The 18,598-nt window shown below is 46.5% G+C and overlaps 1 protein-coding gene across 1 annotated transcript in view; it reads left to right on the forward strand.

The window, feature by feature from the left end:
• CSMD2 (CUB and Sushi multiple domains 2) overlaps positions 1 to 18,598 on the forward strand; it is a gene marked incomplete at its 3' end in the record, with an annotated part of 261,650 nt that overhangs the window by 19,989 nt on the left and 223,063 nt on the right. The window contains exons 3-4 of the mRNA XM_079325862.1: positions 2,697 to 2,913; positions 17,368 to 17,480. Coding sequence (XP_079181988.1) covers positions 2,697 to 2,913; positions 17,368 to 17,480 — 330 coding nt within the window. The remainder of the gene's footprint in view (positions 1 to 2,696; positions 2,914 to 17,367; positions 17,481 to 18,598) is intronic.

Here is an 18,598-nt window from a genome sequence, read left to right on the forward strand (position 1 = left end):
GCTGCCCTTTCATATCTTTCTACTTATTTGTGCTCCCGGGCCAGAGGGATAAAGGGAATTGTTTCTGCAATCTTCACAGGAGGAAATTTTGAATTTCAGATAAGGTTTTGTCAGTCAGGGATGAGCTGAACTAACTCAGACCTGGAAGCAAACGATAGAACACATAAATTCCCTCAGCTTCCCGGATTTCTTTCCCTGCCTGATGACTTTTTCCAGCAATGTCCAATATAAATGAAGTTCCCTGCTATTACAGCTATTACAGAATATATTACTGCCCAGTTTGGCAGCTTTTGCAAAGCTGCTCTTTGTTTGCAATAAGCAATTTTCTTTTATCTGTGCCCAGAGCACCTCTGGGTCAACGTCGTGAACATGCAAATATTCCAGCAGATTGATTGGAGACATCATAAAACTCTGTCTTATTTTTCTATTATTTATTGGTTCTTTCAGATAGATTTATGTCCATTTGTGCCACAGGCACTGGCTGTGGAAGGATGGGCTGAGTTTGTGGATTTTGGAGCTTCTGTGTGACCTTGGGAGTGTTTGGAACGTGGTGTCTCTGACCTTGAATTTATTTCCTGAGCTCTCTGCAGCCTTGCTGGCTTTTACACCATCAGGAAATGGAGAGATAGAGCCTCTTTAATTTCCCATTTGCCTTAAATTGTTCTGATGAACTTATGATTAAGATAAAACTGAGCAGGAGGAACAGCTCAATACCCCCTCAATACCGAGTGTTGCTGGATTGGAGGAAGGATTTGATTGAATTGGAGAACTCAGCTCGTGGATCTTGGGTTGTTAAACCAAACTGGGCTTCATTTTACTCCTCTGTGAGTATTCCCAGCCCTGTGCAGCTTTCTGGCATTGAACAAATGGCTTTTCCACTGAACTCCCCAAAATAAATGCAGCCCAAGTGGAGGAGGGAGGTGGATTACTCTTATGTAGTGACAAAAAACCCTGAGCAGGCAGTGCCAGGTGCTACAGAAATGCAAAATACTCCAGTCAAGGAATCCTGTGCCTCCCTCACTTTAATCCCTGGTGGATTGTGGGGCTGTCCTGCCTCTCATTGATCCAACAAACGTGCTGTAGAAAGATTCCCTGGGTAGTAAATGGGATGGGCTGTTTTAGATTCATGAAACTGCCAGCTCTGTCTTGGGGGGAGAAGTTCCAGGGAGCGTTTTTTGCACCCAAAGTAGGTCAATCTAATTATAATTGGCTTTAATGAGCACCACTCTGCTGTTCTGTACCTGTGGCTGCTTGGCACTCAGAAGTGCAAATGCCTTTGCTGCCTTTGGAAAAAAAAAAATAAAAGGCAAGGAGGAATCAAAGAAGTAATTTTTACTCTAATACATTTGGACTTGAAAGCCTCTGCTGTGCCCATCTGCAGGGTAAATAATCCAGCATGGGTGGGAAAAGCTGGAGCAAGGTGAAACTCAGTTTTTGGGCCAGGAGATTGACCCTTAGGCTGCCTGGAATTTGGCTTTTTGTGGAGGGATTCTTCTACTAAAGCAGGGAGGGTTGGACTGGTTTAGAGGAAATTCTTTGTGCCTCCAAAGACATCCAGGTACAGAGTGAAGGGAGGGGAAAACACTGGAGGGAATTTGTCATTTTGTGCTCCCCAAACACATTCATGTACCTGTGTCCCCAGAGAGAAGAAAATCTCATAAATCCTCTAAGTGTACATGGTGGGTCTTTATCTTTGGGATGCAGCTCCCAGGTGCTGCCTTGGGCAGGGAAAATGAATTTGGGGGAGGGTTTGGGTGTTTCACTGCTGTTAAAGGAGGGGGTTTGTTCTCAGAAAATGCAGTTTTGCTCCTGAGATCCTGGTTGAAGATGTTCTGTGTGTTGAGGCAGAATGAGGAGCAGGAGCCTTTCAGAAGTGGCTGAGAGGAACCAGCAGCTCCCCAGGGCAGGTCTGGCCAGTGATTCCTCCCTGTGTCCCCCATGGGCTCTAACAGGGGTGTGAGTCCTGCTGCTGCTGCTCCTTTTGTTCCAGTGAGCCATTCCCAGGATCATTAAATGGTCAGGGTTGGGAGGCACCTTGCAGGATAAGCTGTTTGGTCAAGCCTTGCATTGTGTCCTGCTCTTTTTGGGGTCAGGACAGGTTTGTTCCTGACCTTGGACCATGCAGGTTTCAGCAGGTTCATCCCCTCACTTCTGCTTTCTCAGGGTGAGGGGAGGGATGTGGCACTGCCTGAACACTCAGCCCCTCTTCTGTCCAGTGGAATGGAGAGAGAAGGGGACAGTCAGCTCTGGATTGTCCCTGGAATGGAGGGAGAAGGGGACAGTCAGCTCTGGATTGTCCCTGGAATGGAGGGAGAAGGGGACAGTCAGCTCTGGATTGTCCCTGTGCTGTTCTGGGACCCTGGCACAGGTGAAATCCCAAATGCATGGGTGGGGTGGCAGAACTCTGGGGTTTGTGGTGGGCTGGGGAAGGAGCTGCTCCCAGGGCCAGGCAGCAGCTGTGAATCCAGCTGTGCTCACAGCTGGGAGCAGAGCCCAGGACGTGTCTGGGGGTTTGGGCTGCATATCCCTGCAGGGAGGATGCTAAAGTTTCATCCTCAGATTTTACTTTTCTCTGTTTCCTGGGACAAAAAAAAAACAGGTGGGAAGAGCCCCACCAGGAAGGGCTGTGTTGGGATGGTGAGGACATTCCATGTTCACCCTCTGACCTTGTGCTTTTGTCTCTTTTCTCTTGCCAGCCCAGAACTGCAGTCACACATTGCAGGGCCCAAACGGGACAATACAGAGCCCAGGCTTTCCCTATGGATACCCCAATTATGCAAACTGCACGTGGACAATCACTGCTGAGGAGCAGAACAGGATACAGCTTGTTTTCCAGTCCTTTGCATTAGAGGAAGATTTTGATGTATTATCCATCTACGATGGGCTGCCTCAGCAGGGGAATCTGAGAACGAGGTACAGTGTTCATGTTTATAAACATGTTCCCCTTCCTGCCACTGGGATTAAATCTGGCCTTGGATGTTTATGCTGCAATAAACTGGGAGTGTTTCTCCATGAGCAGTTCTTACAGTTGTTTTGATTCCTTAGCTCTGATAAGGTTTGGAATGTTTCTCTGAATGCCTGGCAGTAATGATTTACCCAGACTCGTCCTCGACATCCAGAGGAGTTAATTAGGAAATGGAGCAGGAGGGAAGCAGAGTTAATGTGCTGAGAGCTTCCCTCAGTCCAAACCAGACTCCCAGAGTGGGAGGATGGGTTGGGGGTTCAGTGGTAGCTTTGCTTTGTGGGTTTCCTCCCAAAATCTGGGCTATTCCCTAACTCCAGCCCATCCAGCAGGGTAAGGGCTGCATTCCCTCACATCTGCAGGGTGAGAAGTGTTCAGTAACCTGCTTTAGTAGGAAAACTCCCCATGGCTTCTCAAACGAGCCTTTCAGGGTTACAGGAAGTTTTTGGGAGGCTGATTTGGAGGTGTTGCAGTGGAACAGTGATCTCAGCCCAGGTGAAATCAGCTGAGGGACTGGGGACACACCTGGAGGTGCTGGTGGTGCATTCAAAAACTCATGGAATGGTGGCAGCACCCACCCTGAATCCCTGGCAGCAATGCTGGAGCCCTGGAAATGGATTTTCCTTCAAAACACTCGATTTCAGGACAAATCCATTGACCTCAGTGTCTTGTCTAACCCAGTGGAACATCTGAGCTGCACCCTGGTGGAAATCAGCTCTTTATGTAGATTATTTCAGTTATGCAAATAAATCATCTCCTCATTTGGCAACTGTGCTTGAGAATCACTTTAATTATGGGACCATTTAATCAGGAGGTTCAGTGCTTTGCTTTGGGGATAATGGAAAGGTGGAAAACAGGGGGTAAAATCCAGCTCAGGAAACTTTGTGTGAGAAGTTAATGCTGCTCTGAGATACTCACAAGAATATTCTGGTTGTAAATAAAAGTAGGAGGAAGGGTGAGCTGGGGTTCTGCCCTGGGGATCTGGAGGGTGAGGAGGCAGAAAGGTCCTGCCCTGCATCCCTGGTGGAGTTCAGGTGCAGCTTTTGGGCAGCTTTTTTGGATGTGAGCTGGGGATGGAACCAGCAGCAAAAGGCACATGGGAATGTTCCTGATGAGCTCAGGGAATGGAGTGTGTTTGGGGCAGGAAAGTGAAATAAAGGGGGAATAATGAGGGGGATTTCTAGGTGTGAAAGCATCAGAGAGGGCTTAGCAAAGTAAAAGATTAATTCCTGTATGGTGGACATTGGGCTCTGCCCTTGGACATTTCTGGATCAGTAACTTCTAAACCTGGAGTTGGTTCCTTTTGACTCTTTCATGTCCTACCTCTCTGGTCACCAATTTTAGTGTTTGGGCAATGCTCTGATGGTTGGGTTGTTGGCATCCCTTCCACCTCAGGAGATCCCAGGTTTTATTTTTGGTACCTCAATCTAACCTCATTAAACTCCAATTGTTGCCTAACACTTGGTTACTTTTTCTTTTCTCCCTCTTTCTCCCTTTTTTCTCCATCTCATGGCCATCAATTCTGCTTTTTTTTCCCTGCCTGCTTTCCAAATGTTCTCAATTCATCACTGAGGTGCAGCCCTGAAGATGGATGGCCACGTGTCACTCAGCAGAGCTCACCCCAAACAAGCTGTGAGCAGGAGAAAAGAAGGGACAACTGCATTTCTTTGCTTCTTCCCCTCTCAAACTTCTATTTTTGACCCTCCACGATGCATTTCAGGTCCCTCCCAACCCAGACCACTCCAGGATTTCCTGGGAAGGGGTTAATGGTTGTGCTGGCAAACACCCTCTTGTCTTGCAATTTAATGTGGTGTGAAGGTTCCCTAATAGAATAAGAGCAGCCCTAATCCAATGAGGCATTTGCTAATAAACAGCTTTACTGGATATTAGGGAATTTGCCTTGCGTGTTTGTGATGAGGATGTGAATATTAAATGGGTTTCAGTGCCTTAATTTAGACATCCAGGGCTGTTGTCATCTCCCAGTGCCATGACTTTGCTTTGTTTGCTGAAATCAGAGCTCCTTTCCAAGACTTTGCTATTTCAGCTTCTCTGGAATCATCGGGTTTTATGGAATCCTGGAATGGGTTGGGTTGGAAGGGAACTTAAATTCCATCTCATTCCATCCCCTGCCATGGGAAAGGGTGGAATGAGACATTCCACAGTCCCAGGCTGGTCCAGGCTGGCCTGGGACAATTCAGGGATGGGGCAGCCACAGTTTCTCTGTGCACCCTCTGCCACAGCCTCCCACCCTCACAGGGATGGATTTTTCCCATGTGTACAACCTAAACTTCCCTTTTTTTTAGTTGGAACCCATCCCTCCTTGTCCACTAGAATTTTCCCAGCTCCTGCCTTCCAGCAGGAACCACTCTGGAGGAATTTTCTACGAAACCTGTGGTGGCTGCAGAGTTTTCTCTTCCTTGCTGAGGGACTCAGGATTTGATCCTGTCCAGGATTTCCCCTTCTCTTGACTCATCACACCAGACCAGACTCCCAAATGCTCTTCCTTGGATTTCCTATGGGATCAGGGAGCCCTGCAGTGATTCCAGAACTGTTCCCAGTTCCCATTGTGCCTGGTGATTGTCATTGTTCCCAGGTTCCCTCCCTGATTGCCTTCCCACTGTGCTGGGCTCAGAAACTCAGCACAGACCTGACTACAATTTGAATTCTGGGCTTTATTTATGGCTCTGGGATTGCTCTGGGATTTGGGAGACTCTCTGCTGCTCTTTGTGTCAGGTTCTTGTTCTGTGACATCCCCAGAGTGGGGAACAACAGAACCTCATGGTTTCCCCCAGCTTTTTCATCTGCTGGTAATTTGCAGCACCCTTTTAATGTGAGAATCTTAAATCACTTGCAAATCCCCTGATTTGAAGCTTGGGGCTTGTGCTCAGATCCAGGGAAAACACATTTACAGTCTCCCTGTGAGTTGTAGCTCCCTAATTCTGTTTTCCCACTGAGACCTGGTGAATTTACACTCCAAATGGAAGTGGTCAGCTTAGAAAATCAGATTTTTTTTTTTTTTTTTTTTTTTACCAGAGATAATCAAAACTACATTGGGAAGCCCAGGGGAGAGAACATGGGATGTTTGCAGCAGCAGAGACTCCTCACTTTCTGTGCTGAGCAGTGCTGGGGTTTCTTCCAACCCTTGGGCTTTCCTTTCCTGAATTGTGTCATCCTCTGCTCTCTTCTCTGTTCAAACAAAACATTTCAGTGATGCTGAGTTTATTTGCTTGAGAAAGTGTTTGTTTGAGGTTGTGCATGCAAAGAAAAAACCTCCCAGAGCCTGGTCAGTGCATGGGCACCACTCAGAGGGTTTTTTGGCAGGTGCTGCCCCTCCCAAGGAGGATTTTGCAGGAATTCCTGTCCCTGCAGAGTGTGCAGGCTCTGGGGGAGTTTGCTGCAGTGGGGTTTTGTGCAGAGCAGAGCAATCCTGCTGCTGGCACACTTGCAGCTCACGTCCCACATCTCAGTGTCTCCTCCAGATCCTCATCCTTCTTCCCTGACAGGTAGGGAGAAGGATTGCCATCAGTCTGCTGTGTGAGCAGCTCAAAACCACATCTCAGGCCATTTTTAATTGCCTGAAAGTTTAAGTGTTTTGTTTGAACCCAGAAATGATCCCTGTGATAAGAGCAGAGTTATCTCTGGGCTGACCTAATTACAGCTGCACCAGGAATTACCTGAACCTTCATGTTGCTCTTGATAACCTTTTAATTACTCTTTGAAAAAGCAGCCTGGGTGACTTGTACTTAATTACCAATCAAGAGCACAAAGCTTTTGATCTTAAAAACAGCAAAAAGGGGGAAGGGAGAAAGGGAACTGGTGAGGAGAGAGTTCCCCCAATGTTCCTGTGCTTGTAGAGATGCAAATTTGGGGTGAAAAAACATCCTGGGGTTCAGTCCTGGCAAAGAAATTCCTGGAGAAACAGCATTTATCAGCTGGGAATGCAGAGAGCTGGTCAGGAGTTTGTGTTGAGTCACCTCTGCTCCAGTGACATATTCCTTTGTCACTGCCTCATGTCTCCAAGGTGACTACAGTTCTTTTTGCTAAGGAGAAGGATAAATAAAGCAGAGGGCCAGCTAAATCCTTTGTCACCTTTAGTAAACATCTGAGCCTCACCTCCCTCTCCCCCTCAGCAGAGTCTTTTGTCACTTCCCATTAACTCCATGGGAAAAGAAACACAACAAAACCACGTTTAAATTTATGTTCTCTGCTTTGTAGGATAAAATCCACTTTATTTGTTTTTTTTTCTCTCTGGGAAGAGCAGTGTTTGAGCTGCTCCAGCAGCTCCAGGACCCTTCAGCAGCGTCCCTGTTTTGTTCTGAGGAAATGCTGAGTGTTTAAACTCAGGATAATTGATGAAACTGGAGCTGAAAGTCTGGGAGAGGTAATGGAGTTAATGCAACTGCAGCAGGGCTCTGCAATTTCGATTCAGTTTTTCCATATTTATTAGCAGAGGGTGCATCAGGAGGAGTGATAAAAGCAGCTGATTCAATCAGAGTGGGAGCTTTTTCCCTGGCACCGTGTGGAATGTTGTAGGCTCAGGAGGAGGCTTGGCACAGATATTTTGGCAGCCTCTTCAGAGATGGGGATGGAGCAGTTTTGTCCTGGTTTAGGGGTTGAAGGACCTGCTCTCACCTCTGCTCCCCCAGGTGTGAGGTGAGGCACACAGGTGGGGTTTCTGAAAATGTTGCTGTTACTCAAATAATATTTTTTTCCCCAGTTTTGTTTTTGTTTTCCCTCAAACTGCTGATTAACCATATTTTTAGGGACAATCTCCCAGCAAAACCTGGAAATCCCCATCCTGGAAGTGTCCAGGGGAAGCTTGGGATGTTGGAAGGCAATGGGATGAGATTTAAGGTCCTGGGATTTTGGGAGTCTTGCTTTGAGTTAAGGTTTGTGAGGTGGATTAAGTGCAGAAAGATTTTCTGTAATTGGGCAGCATTACTGGATTTTAATCAAGGCTGTGCCCTGGAACAGCTTTTGATGGATGTGGCTGCTGTGGAGAGTGAGACAGGGGTTTTTTGGGGTGAGTTTAAACAGTGCATGGGAATTTGGGGGAGGATCACAGTGTCCTTCATCTTCCACAAAACTCCCCCTGAGCCTGTCCTGCTGGGGCTCAGGTAAATAAATCCAGCCTCAGGTGCCTCTCAGGGCTCTCTCCTCCTTACCACAGATGCCTCATGATAAACCCAACTGAAGGAATGTCCTCTGGAGTTCTAAATCAAGTTTAGCATCTTTTTATCATCTTTTTCATCTGTTTAAAGTGACACAGCCACAGCCAGTCACTCATTTCAGACTCAGCTGCTTTCACTCCTGAGCAGGAATGACAATTCCAGCCCCAGTGGGGAGTTCTTTGGGGTCAGAGGGAGGGAGGTGAGGTTTTTTTTTAGCAGTGGAAGGAGCGAAATTGAACCAGCCCATGGCCTTGGCTTGGTGCTTCTCACTTTTGGATTGCTCTGGGAGGGAGCAGGGCTGGCTGAGGAGGGTGAGGGCAGCACAGGGAATTTTGGGATCCTGTTGCTTGTAAAAACCTGTCCCAAAACTCTCTTGACTTAACACAGAACCAAACCTTCAAAAGTAACATCCCGTTTAAGCAGTGCTGCCCAGAGCCCAGCTCTGCTCCCTGGGCAAATCCCTGAGCAGCTTTCCCAGCTGTAAAATGCCATAAATCCCAAAATCACTGAGAGATTCTGGCCTGAGAACTTCTCCCTGCTGCCTTTCCTCCTGTGTCAGGGGTTTCTGCTGCTTCCCAGGCTGCAGGACACAGGATTCCTGCACTGCAGAAACTGCAAAAATCCCATCACCTCCACTGTGGCAACACTTGCTCCTTGTTCCCTCTGTTTACCAATAAACAAACCTAGTGTGATTTCCAGGGGGTTCCAAGAATTTATTTTTTCCCATTTACTCAATTTCACACCCCTGGTGACTTTTTTTCTTCTTTTTTTTCCCCCCCTTTTTAAAAAGAAATGCAGAAATAACCCAAATCTGCCAAGTTCTGCACTGAAGCTGCCGAGCTGTGCTTGGGCTGTATCCAAACTTGTCTTTGTTTACTCAGAATGTCAGCTCAGATTTGCCAGGGGGTGACTGAGATTTGGTGAACTTTTCCTGTGAATCTGTGTTTTAATTCCTCTTGGTTTGTCATAATGAGGATGAGAATAAAGGGCCAGAGTTGGATTAATGGAACTGGGGAAGGGTTTGGGTGGGAAAGGGAAAAAGGAAAGGAAAGGAAAGGAAAGGAAAGGAAAGGAAAGGAAAGGAAAGGAAAGGAAAGGAAAGGAAAGGAAAGGAAAGGAAAGGAAAGGAAAGGAAAGGAAAGGAAAAGGAAAGGAAAGGAAAGGAAAGGAAAGGAAAGGAAAGGAAAGGAAAGGAAAGGAAAGGAAAGGAAAGGAAAGGAAAGGAAAGGAAAGGAAAGGAAAGGAAAGGGAAAAGGGAAAAGAAAAGGGAAAAGAAAAGGGAAAAGAAAAGAGAAAAGAGACACCTTCCCCAATCCCAGCTCCTTCCTGGCACCCCAGCTCTGCAGGTGGGGTCTCACCTGAGCAGGGCAGAGGGGACAAATCCCCACTGCAATCCCAGGGAGTCTTGGAAAAATGAGTGTGGAAGAGATGTGAGAAAAATAATGAATCACATCCAACTCCATGGTCTTCCCACTCCATTGCATTGCATGGAAAATCAAATTTATTGAAATTTGATGCTCAGTACCTGTCCCCAGTCTGAGCCATGAAGGCCTCATATATCTGAGCTGGCTGTGCTGGCTCTGGGCTCTATAAATAACACTTTTCTAGTGGGAATTGACCCAAACCCTGCTTTAAACAAGTGGAGAAATCCATCCAGGCTGGGATTTATGAGCTCTGTCACTGTCCCCCGAGCCCCTGTTGGTTAATGAAGCTTTGTCAGTGTCAGAGGTAAGCAAAGGGCTCCTGGGCCTTGATGGATTGTGCTTGGCTTGGGCAAGGGAGTGAAGTGCAGCTGATTCCTGAGACTGAGAGCTGTGCTAGGTGAAATTCCTGGCAGAATTGGAGGTGTTTATGGCACTGTGAGAGGTTAAGGAATAGAAAAAAAATGGGGGTTTTTTTTGCACCTTCCTTGTTACTGTCGTGGTAAGGGAAATAAAAAGTGGTGAATGTCAGAACCAGTATTAGTCTGGAATCAATTCTCCAGCAGCTGGGATGGGGTAAAATGGGCCATGAGGGGTTGGATGGTGAAATGTGAGGAGATGCAGGGAGTGCTTGCAGCACTCTGTGCAGGTGTTTGTTCTGTGCCTGACTCCAAACAGGAGCAGTTGGGTTCTGAGCACAAATCCTTCCACCAGCTTGGGTAAATCCAGCTGGAAGCTGTTCTTGTCTCACTGCAGGAGCCTTTTAAACTGGTTGAGAGTTGATTTTTTTTTTTTTTTTTTGTGGTCCAGAGCATCATTTCAGCCTTGCAGGGCTCCAAATGAAAGGACAACTATCTCAGTGACACCAGCGAGCTGTGCCTGGCAGACAGAGCTGCCTTTTAAGTGTCTGCAGCATTTGGGAGCTGGGAGTGCTCTCAGATCATGCTCTGCTTGTTTTATTGATGATTAATGAGAGCCTTGGTGTTCATGTGCTCTGGAAAAAAAGCTGACATCTCCCTGTAATTGGGTTTTTCTCTAATAAATACGGGGGAAATCAAACAGAGTCGCTGAGGGGAGAAATTCCTGCCCCAGCCAAGCCTGAGGAAATGCCAGGAGAGAGGGAGCTGGATCCTCAGGTGTGGCTTTTATCCACAGCCACTGCAAAGAGGGAGAAGGAGGAGGGATGGGATGTGTGAGAGAGGCTGAGGCAGCAGCACCTGGGGTACAGCCAGAGGGGATAAACAGGGCTGGGAGGAGGAGGAGGAGGATGGAGGATGGAGGAAGAGGAGGATGGAGAAGGAGGATGGAGGATGGAGGAGGATGGAAGAGGATGGAGGAGGATGGAGGATGGAGGGGCTGCACAGCACAGGGGTGACACTGAAAAGCCAGGGCACCCCAGGAGCCTGGGACAGATGGACAGACAGGGACACCCAGAGCTGAGGCCCCTCTCAGCTTGGGCTCCTCTCCAGGCTGAGCAGCCCCAGCTCCCTCAGCCTTTCCAGGAGATTCCTCAGCTCCAGGAGCTGCTGTCCTTGCTGTGGATCCAGAGCTGGACACAACACCCCAGATGTGCCCCCAGGGCTGGGCAGAGGGGCAGCATCCCCTCCCTCACACCTGCATTAAAAGGATCATTATCCCAGGATGGTGCAGGGGTGCCAGGCTGGTGTCATTTACCCTGCACACAGCAAGGAGAGTGCCTCATTTGATGGGAAATTTTCCCTAATAGGTGCCTTTAAATGACAGGCAGGAAAAGCTCACCGAGCTATGGGGTGGTGTAATTTAATGCTGGGTTAAATGACACAATCCAGTGCATTTTCATTAGGTGTTCTGAGACACTTCTCCAGCATTTATGCTTTAAAGGCTGCTGGATTGCCAGCTGCAATAACTGTTTTGATTGCAGCCTGAGCTGATGGTGGGCATCCTACCAGAAAAATAATGGGCTGGGCTTTAATTATGGCACCTGCACTCCCAAAGGGGCGCCTGCATCACGGCGGGGCTGGGCTGCATCCAGAGGATGGGAAAATGTGCAACAGATGGAGCTGAGGGGGTGGGAACAGGCCTGGGGGTCGTGGCTCAATGTTGGGGTTTGGGGGAAATGGAAATGTTATAAATGAGAAAGAAAGTCTCAATATTTAGCACAGTTTTGATTGGTTTTTTTTTACATAGCAGCGCTGGGGAAAATGTGAGGGGTCATTGCCCACTCCATGCTCCACCCAACTTGGTTTGCAGCTCCTTTTTATAGCATGGTTTTCCTTGTAGTAATCAATAATTGTTATTGTTTTGTTGTAGTAATTCTGCAGGGTCAGCAGTGGTGGTCAAAGAAATTTCCAAACTTCCATGGGACAGGTCTTGGGACAATTGGTCATGTAACCATCTGGTCTGGATACATAAAAAACAGAAGTGGGAATTCTGATCTTTAGGAGATAGTTTGTGATTGATTACACAAAGGCAGGAAAAATTCTGGTGGTCAGGCATTGGGAGGAGCTGCCCAGGGAGGTTTGGAGTGCCCATCCCTGGAGGTGGCACTTGGGGACAAAGTGGGGATTGGGCACAGGTTGGACTCAATGGTATTGGAGAGCTTTCCCAGCCTTCCTGATTCTGGGATTTTGGGATTCTGTCCCATCCAGGCTGAGCCTCGTGCACAGTTCTCACCTGTGCAAGATGCTTTTCACTGCTATCAACTCTCCCAAAACAGATTTTTCTGTCCTGCTGCAAACTGGGAGCCAAACCAGGAAAATTTGCAGCACACCTGAAGCAGAGCACGAGGGATGCAAACAGAGCAGAGGATTTCTGTGTTGATTTGTTTGGATATATTGATTTTTTGCAAGGGCATGCTTATCAAGTGCCATTTCTGGCGCTGGTTTCGTTTGGTTCCTCACGGCAGGAGCAAAATTAAGCCAATGAAAAACACATTGCAAATCTCAGACAATCAGCACTGGCTCCAAGCACGTTAAGGGGATAATCACTCAATAATCCATTTGGCTGGAGGTACAGAAGGAATGGAATATGATTATTCCTGCTGTTATTACTGCCCTCACCTCCATAAAAACAAGGAATGGAGTTTGCTGCTTTTTTTTTTGCCTTGTTAGTTGTGTTTTTTGTGATGGCTGCCCTGAAGAGCAGCAATGTCAGAATTGCTGTTTGGTGGGGAATGGTTCCATGTTCTGCCAGTGCTGTGGTTTAAATTTCTCTGGGATGCAGATTTAGGGAGGAAGGCAGCAGAGCAGTTACCAAGCAGGGATTCCTGCCAATCCTGGCTGTCCTGGGGCTTTCAAACAGCAGAGCTGAGGTTTTGAACATGGACATGGTAAATGATAGCTCCTTCAAGGGGATGCTGCCTGGCTCTCACTTGGACAAGACAAGGACATCAGAAAAGGAAAAAAAAATTCAGTTGTGTGCATTGGCTGGAGGCTTAAGAGGAGAAGTGGCTTTTATTGTGATTTCAGTGAGAAGCAGGAGCAGTTCCAGCTCATTCCTAGTGCAGGATTTCCCTGCAGGATCAGCCAGGGAAGGCTGGGGGCAGAGGCTGCAGGTGCTGCACAGAGATGCTCCTGATTGCAGCAGCATTTCTGCTTCCTCCTGGCTGAGTTTGGCTTTTGGGTGATGTTCTGTGGGCAGAGGGGATTTTTGGTGTGCAGGGGAACAGGGTTTGGTGCTGCCAGGCAGATCCTTGTGCTCTGCTGGCTCTGGGAGACACTCTGAGGACCAGAGCTGGTTGGGTTTATCAGTTTATAGATGTAAAAAATGAGGTTCACTTTCCTGGTAAATTTTTAAAGATTTAATAAAAGACAGTAAGAGACAAATAATAAAGCAAAACAATATATATGGCTGGGTGCTTGTTATTCAGCCAAGAGCACACCCTAACTCAGAAAACACTTTATTAAATGCATCAACTTGTTGCATATTCATAGGCCTTTATACATTATTCAAAATCATCTCCCCAAACATGTAAATCAGCTTTTTTTGTCGGGCCATCCTATTCTCTGATCAATAAATTTCTTCCCTGGAGTTTTGGTTATCTTCATCCAAATAGGATAATCCAAGAATGTGAAGAATTTTGTGATTATCATTTTACCATTCTCTGAGTTAGTTACATGAAGAAAAGTTTTTTGCCATCACCATGTTGTAGTCCAAGAAAAATATATTTATCACACTACAATTCTTAAGATCTGTTAGTAACAGAAGTAAAAGAAACTATATCCATACAGCAAAGTTTTCCAGTATTATACATAGAACACTTATTTTAATATTTGCAAATAGCCAATAATATAATATGTGCTTAAAACATAGAGATTTCCCTGGAAATTGTCTCTCCAGTCAGTGTGAGCTCTGTGGAAAACGTGAGAACAAGCTCAGTTACAATTTCATGCCCTCATGCACAGGCACTTCTCTTTTAAAGCCCTGTTAGGAGAAAATACCAGTTGTGTTGGAATAAATGCTGCAGGGCAGTGTTGTTTCAGGTCACACTTAATTCCTGTGACTCCTCGGGGACAGCAGCTCCTCCTTACAGGTAAAGGACATGTTCATGTTGCCCTGCATTAAAAGCAACATCTGCAAAGTGGGATCCTGGTAGCACAGGGACTGTGAGCAGAATCCACGATGCAAAAAGGTCAGTTCAGGGGGAGCAGATCCACTCTGGGTGATGAGAAGCCCAGGCTGCATTAACAAATTTCTGGGTGATGGCATGGGGTGATCAGGGTGTAATGGTTTGGAAAGCAAAGCCAGTGAGACTCCAAGTCAGAAATACAATCTAATAGGAAAAAAAAAAAAAAAAAAAAAAAAAAAAAAAAAGAGAAAAATAAAATACATGCAATAGTACAAAAGAAAATCCACTGACAGAGTCAGAATACAAGCTGATACCCTGCTAGTTAGGATGGTGGTAGCAGTCCAGATGAAGCAGTGATCCTGTAGAAAGGTCTGGTAGTTCTTGATCTTTGTAATCCAGTGGAAAATGCTGCTTTGGTGCTCTAAATCTCAATTTTTATCTGGGTAGGAAATGTTTGGCTTCTGCCCCTGGCTGGAGCATCTCCCAGTGAGATGATGTAATTTTATCAGTCATGCACTGGGACTCAATGGGCATGAACAGGAGATATCTCCTGGAGGGAGGATGGGCTGTGGGAAAGATAAAGATGATTGCCCAGCTGGTTTAAAGATGGCCCATTAGCAGATAATGTGTGCCAGGAGATAAAGATCACTGCCACACCCAGTTTTAAACAATGGCCCATTAACAGGAGATAATTCCCACAGAGATAAGAATCACTGCCACACCCAGTTTTAAACAATGACCCATTAACAGGAGATATCTCCTGGAGGGAGGATGGGCTGTGGAAAGATAAAGATGATTGCCCAGCTGGTTTAAAGATGGCCCATTAGCAGAGGATATCTCCATGGAGATAAGGGTCACTGCCCCACCTGGTTTAACAGAAGGTGATAAAATACAAACTTTTGGGCACATCTTACACTGTAACCTAGGACACAAGGAAAGATAAATCAGCAGGTTCTGCTTTTATTAAAGCTGGTCCAGCCATTTCCTGGATTATTGGTTTTGTTTTGGTTTGTTTTTTTTTAATTGCATGAATGTTTCAGCAGGCCACTCTAATTAAACTGCCAAATTAATTAATAAAAACAATGATGCTTTTACTCAGTGCAGTAAAAACTGAATCCTTCTGGAACCTTTGATTGGTAATAAACAGCAGCAATTGTCCTTCCAGCTTGTCCAGACAAGGGATTTTATGCCTAGGGCTGGTCAGTGCTGCTGTGCTGACATTAAAACTTAAATCATAGGCTGGCAACTCTGTGAGCTCTGCCAATAACTGGAAATTTTGCTTCAATGAAGTTCTCAGGCAGAGCCCGTCAGCTCTCATCAGTCAGAGCTCAAATGTGTGTGAAATAATATTTAGGTTTGCTCAATGAGAGGCAAAGAGAGAAGAGGAGGGAAGTTCCCTTGCTGTCTCTGAGGGCTGGTGATGATTTTCAGGAGGAATTGCTTGGGCTGGGTGCTCAGAGAAATTTAAATGGGGCCCCCCCAAATCTGGTTTTGTTTTGTGGATGACTTTTCATTCCATGTGAAGAGAGGAAATACCCTGAATGAAATATTATTTACAGGTATTTCTTAAAGGGTCAGAGAGCTTTGTATCACAGGTGAACCTTTGCCCCCCTGGCAGAAAGTCTGCCAGGATAAACCTCAGATTGTGTTGTAAGAAGCTTTAAATTCTCCTTTTTTCCTGCTAATCTCGTGCTGCTCCTGCCCTTGTGATTCCTTGAGCACTCTTGATCCCAAATGATACAAAATTCCTTCAGTTCCTGCTGCTCCTGTGGTTTGTAAAAGTCTGGGTTTGGAGCAGCTCAGGGATTTCTCCTGGATTCTTGGCCTCAGTAAGGAGTCCACTGTGGGATTGCTTTAAACTGCAAATCTGTCCAGGAATCTCCTTAGCCAAATGTAAGAAAGTTTGGGAATTGTAAAACTGTAACTTGGGGAATAAGCTGGTCTGAGGATGGCTCAGCACCAGGGGTCTGTGTTTGGGATTAATGACAATCATTAATAAACAGAGTTTTATGATAAATCAGTTATCCTTTAGCTGTGAGTCCATAAGGATGGGAGGATGAGGCACAAGGGCTGGGAGTTCCTGGATTTGTCCAATTTTATTTTGTTCTCTTCCTTTTGGTTTGTGTCTGATTAGTGGGAAAGCTCCCAGACCTTCTCATGCAGCAATTTCATGATTTTTATCTCAGGGAGGAGGTGGGAGCCATCCCAGACTTCACTGGGGTGCATTTTGGATCTGTCCCCACAAAAAAAAACCCATCCTTGGCCTTGTGCTGGACTAGGGGAGGGTGAGGAGGATTCTGGAGGCACCACACTGAAGGATTTAATTAGTTGCTAACATCCATTTTTTGCCTGTTTTTGTGCTCAGTTCAGTGCAGTTTGTAGAATCTCCTGTCAGATTTTTACTCCAAGGTTCTCAAAACATTTTAAATATTCCTGAACAATGCCCTGGGCTTACTCAGCACCCCAAAATCTCTGTCTGGGTGGATTCTGCTCCAGCATCCCAAGGCTGGGTTTGTGGAGTGCCCCAGGGCAGGTGTTGGTGACAAAGTGTGAAGCAGGGAGAGCTTTGGGACAGAACCAGTGAAGAACCACAGCAATGGGGAAAACCTGTGAAAAACTGTGGAAAAAAAACTGTGAAAAATTCCAGGAGCAGTTCCTGGGGTGAAAAAGCCCAGGATTTGTTGCTCCCAGGTGTCCTGAAGCTCTGAGCTCCTTCTCCAGGAGTGTGATGGGATGTGCCCCATCCTGGTTTTGTGCAGGGCACTGGTGGTGACTGGGACCTTGTGGGATTTTCCTGATGAGAGTGACCTCACTGTGGGTTTTTCCTGATGACTGTGACCTCACTGTGGGTTTTTCCTGTTGACTCTGACCTTGTGTGTTTATCTTGGTGACTGTGACCTCACTGTGGGTATTTTAGGGCAGTGGTGAGTGTGACCTCACTGTGGTTTTTTCCTGTTGAATGTGACCTTGCTGTGGGTTTTTTAGAGCAGTGGTGAGTGTGACCTTATTGTGAGTTTTTCCTGGTGTTTTCCTTGTGTTTTTTTTCCTGATAAGTGTAACCTTGCTGTAAGTTTTTCCTGTTGAGTGTGACCTCACTGTGGGTTTTTCCTGGTGAGTGTGACCTCACTGTGGGTTTTTCCTGGTGAGTGTGACCTCACTGTGGGTTTCTCCTGGTGAGTGTGACCTCACTGTGGGTTTTTCCTGGTGAGTGTGACCTCACTGTGGGTTTCTCCTGGTGAGTGTGACCTCCCTGTGTGTTTTTTCCAGGCTGACAGGATTCCAGCTGCCTGCTCCCATCGTCAGCACTGGCCTGGTGCTGTCCCTGTGGCTCGTCAGTGACTATGCTGTGAGTGCCCAAGGCTTCCAGGCCAGCTATGAGGGTGAGTCCAGAGGGGCTCCAATTGCTCCTGAATCCAGCTGGGGAGGTGGGAAACTGAGCTGCAGAGTCTCTACCAGCATCTACACATCCCTGCCTTGCTGTTGTGTAATTTAATGTATTTTTTCAGCATTTTAATTGCTGGTTCCTTCCAGAGTAGGGCTTTTTTTTTCATTAAAATTTTTCTCTGGCTGAATTCCCTGGAATGTCAGGGAAGGGTGGGCAATGTGGGGTTGACATTGGGATTTCCAGGAGCAGTGTCCATGTAGGCACCAGGAGATCTGAATTGCTGCACTTTTCTTGCATTCTCTTCAGCAATTTGTTATTTTGCTTTTCCCTGCCCCTGCCTCAGCCCAGTCCTGAATCCACCCCTGTGTTTTCTGCCATAAACAATTCCCAGTGGCTGGGGGGTGAAGGGTTGTGTGTAAAGGCTACAAACCCTCAAGCACTCTGGAGCAGTGGAACCCTTGGATATGTGGAAAAAGCTGTTTTATAGTGGAAGTCAGGTCATGATGTTCCATAGTGCTGCTGGGGGAATGACAAATTAACCGTGTTAAAATTCAACTTACACTGCTGTTGATTACTGAACCTAAAATGCTGTTCAGCTCCTCATAAATGTTTTTTTGCTTTTTTTTTCTTTTTTTTGTTGGAGTCCTTAAAATTATCATTAAGGCTGAGAACTTGTTGGTAATGAGTCCAACTGGTCAATTACCCCAGACATGGAGCCAGGGAAATGCCTTCACTGAGGTGCTGCTGGAGCCTTGCAGCATTTCCTGCCCATGACAATTAAATTCTATTCAAATCCCCTCTAATTTCTGGTGAAATTCTCTCATTCTCTGCTCTGCCTCGAGGCACTGAGAAGGTTTTTGTTGGTGCTGAAGTGATCAGAGCTCACAGGGGCTCTGTGGGGTCAGCAGTGGGGGCACAGCTTGTCCCAGGATTGTCACACTCATCCCTGTAAGGTCAGAGAGCTGCTCTGGTTATTCCCAGGGTTTGAGTTCCCTGGGGAGGCTGTGGGGGCTGTCAGGACAGGTGAGGATGTTGGGACAGGTGAGGATTTTGGGACAGGTGAGGATGTCAGAATAGGTGAGGATGTTTGGACAGGTGAAGCTTTTGGGATAG

Source organism: Erithacus rubecula (genome assembly GCF_903797595.1).
Source record: "Erithacus rubecula genome assembly, chromosome: 23".
NCBI classification, from domain to species: Eukaryota; Metazoa; Chordata; class Aves; order Passeriformes; family Muscicapidae; genus Erithacus; species Erithacus rubecula.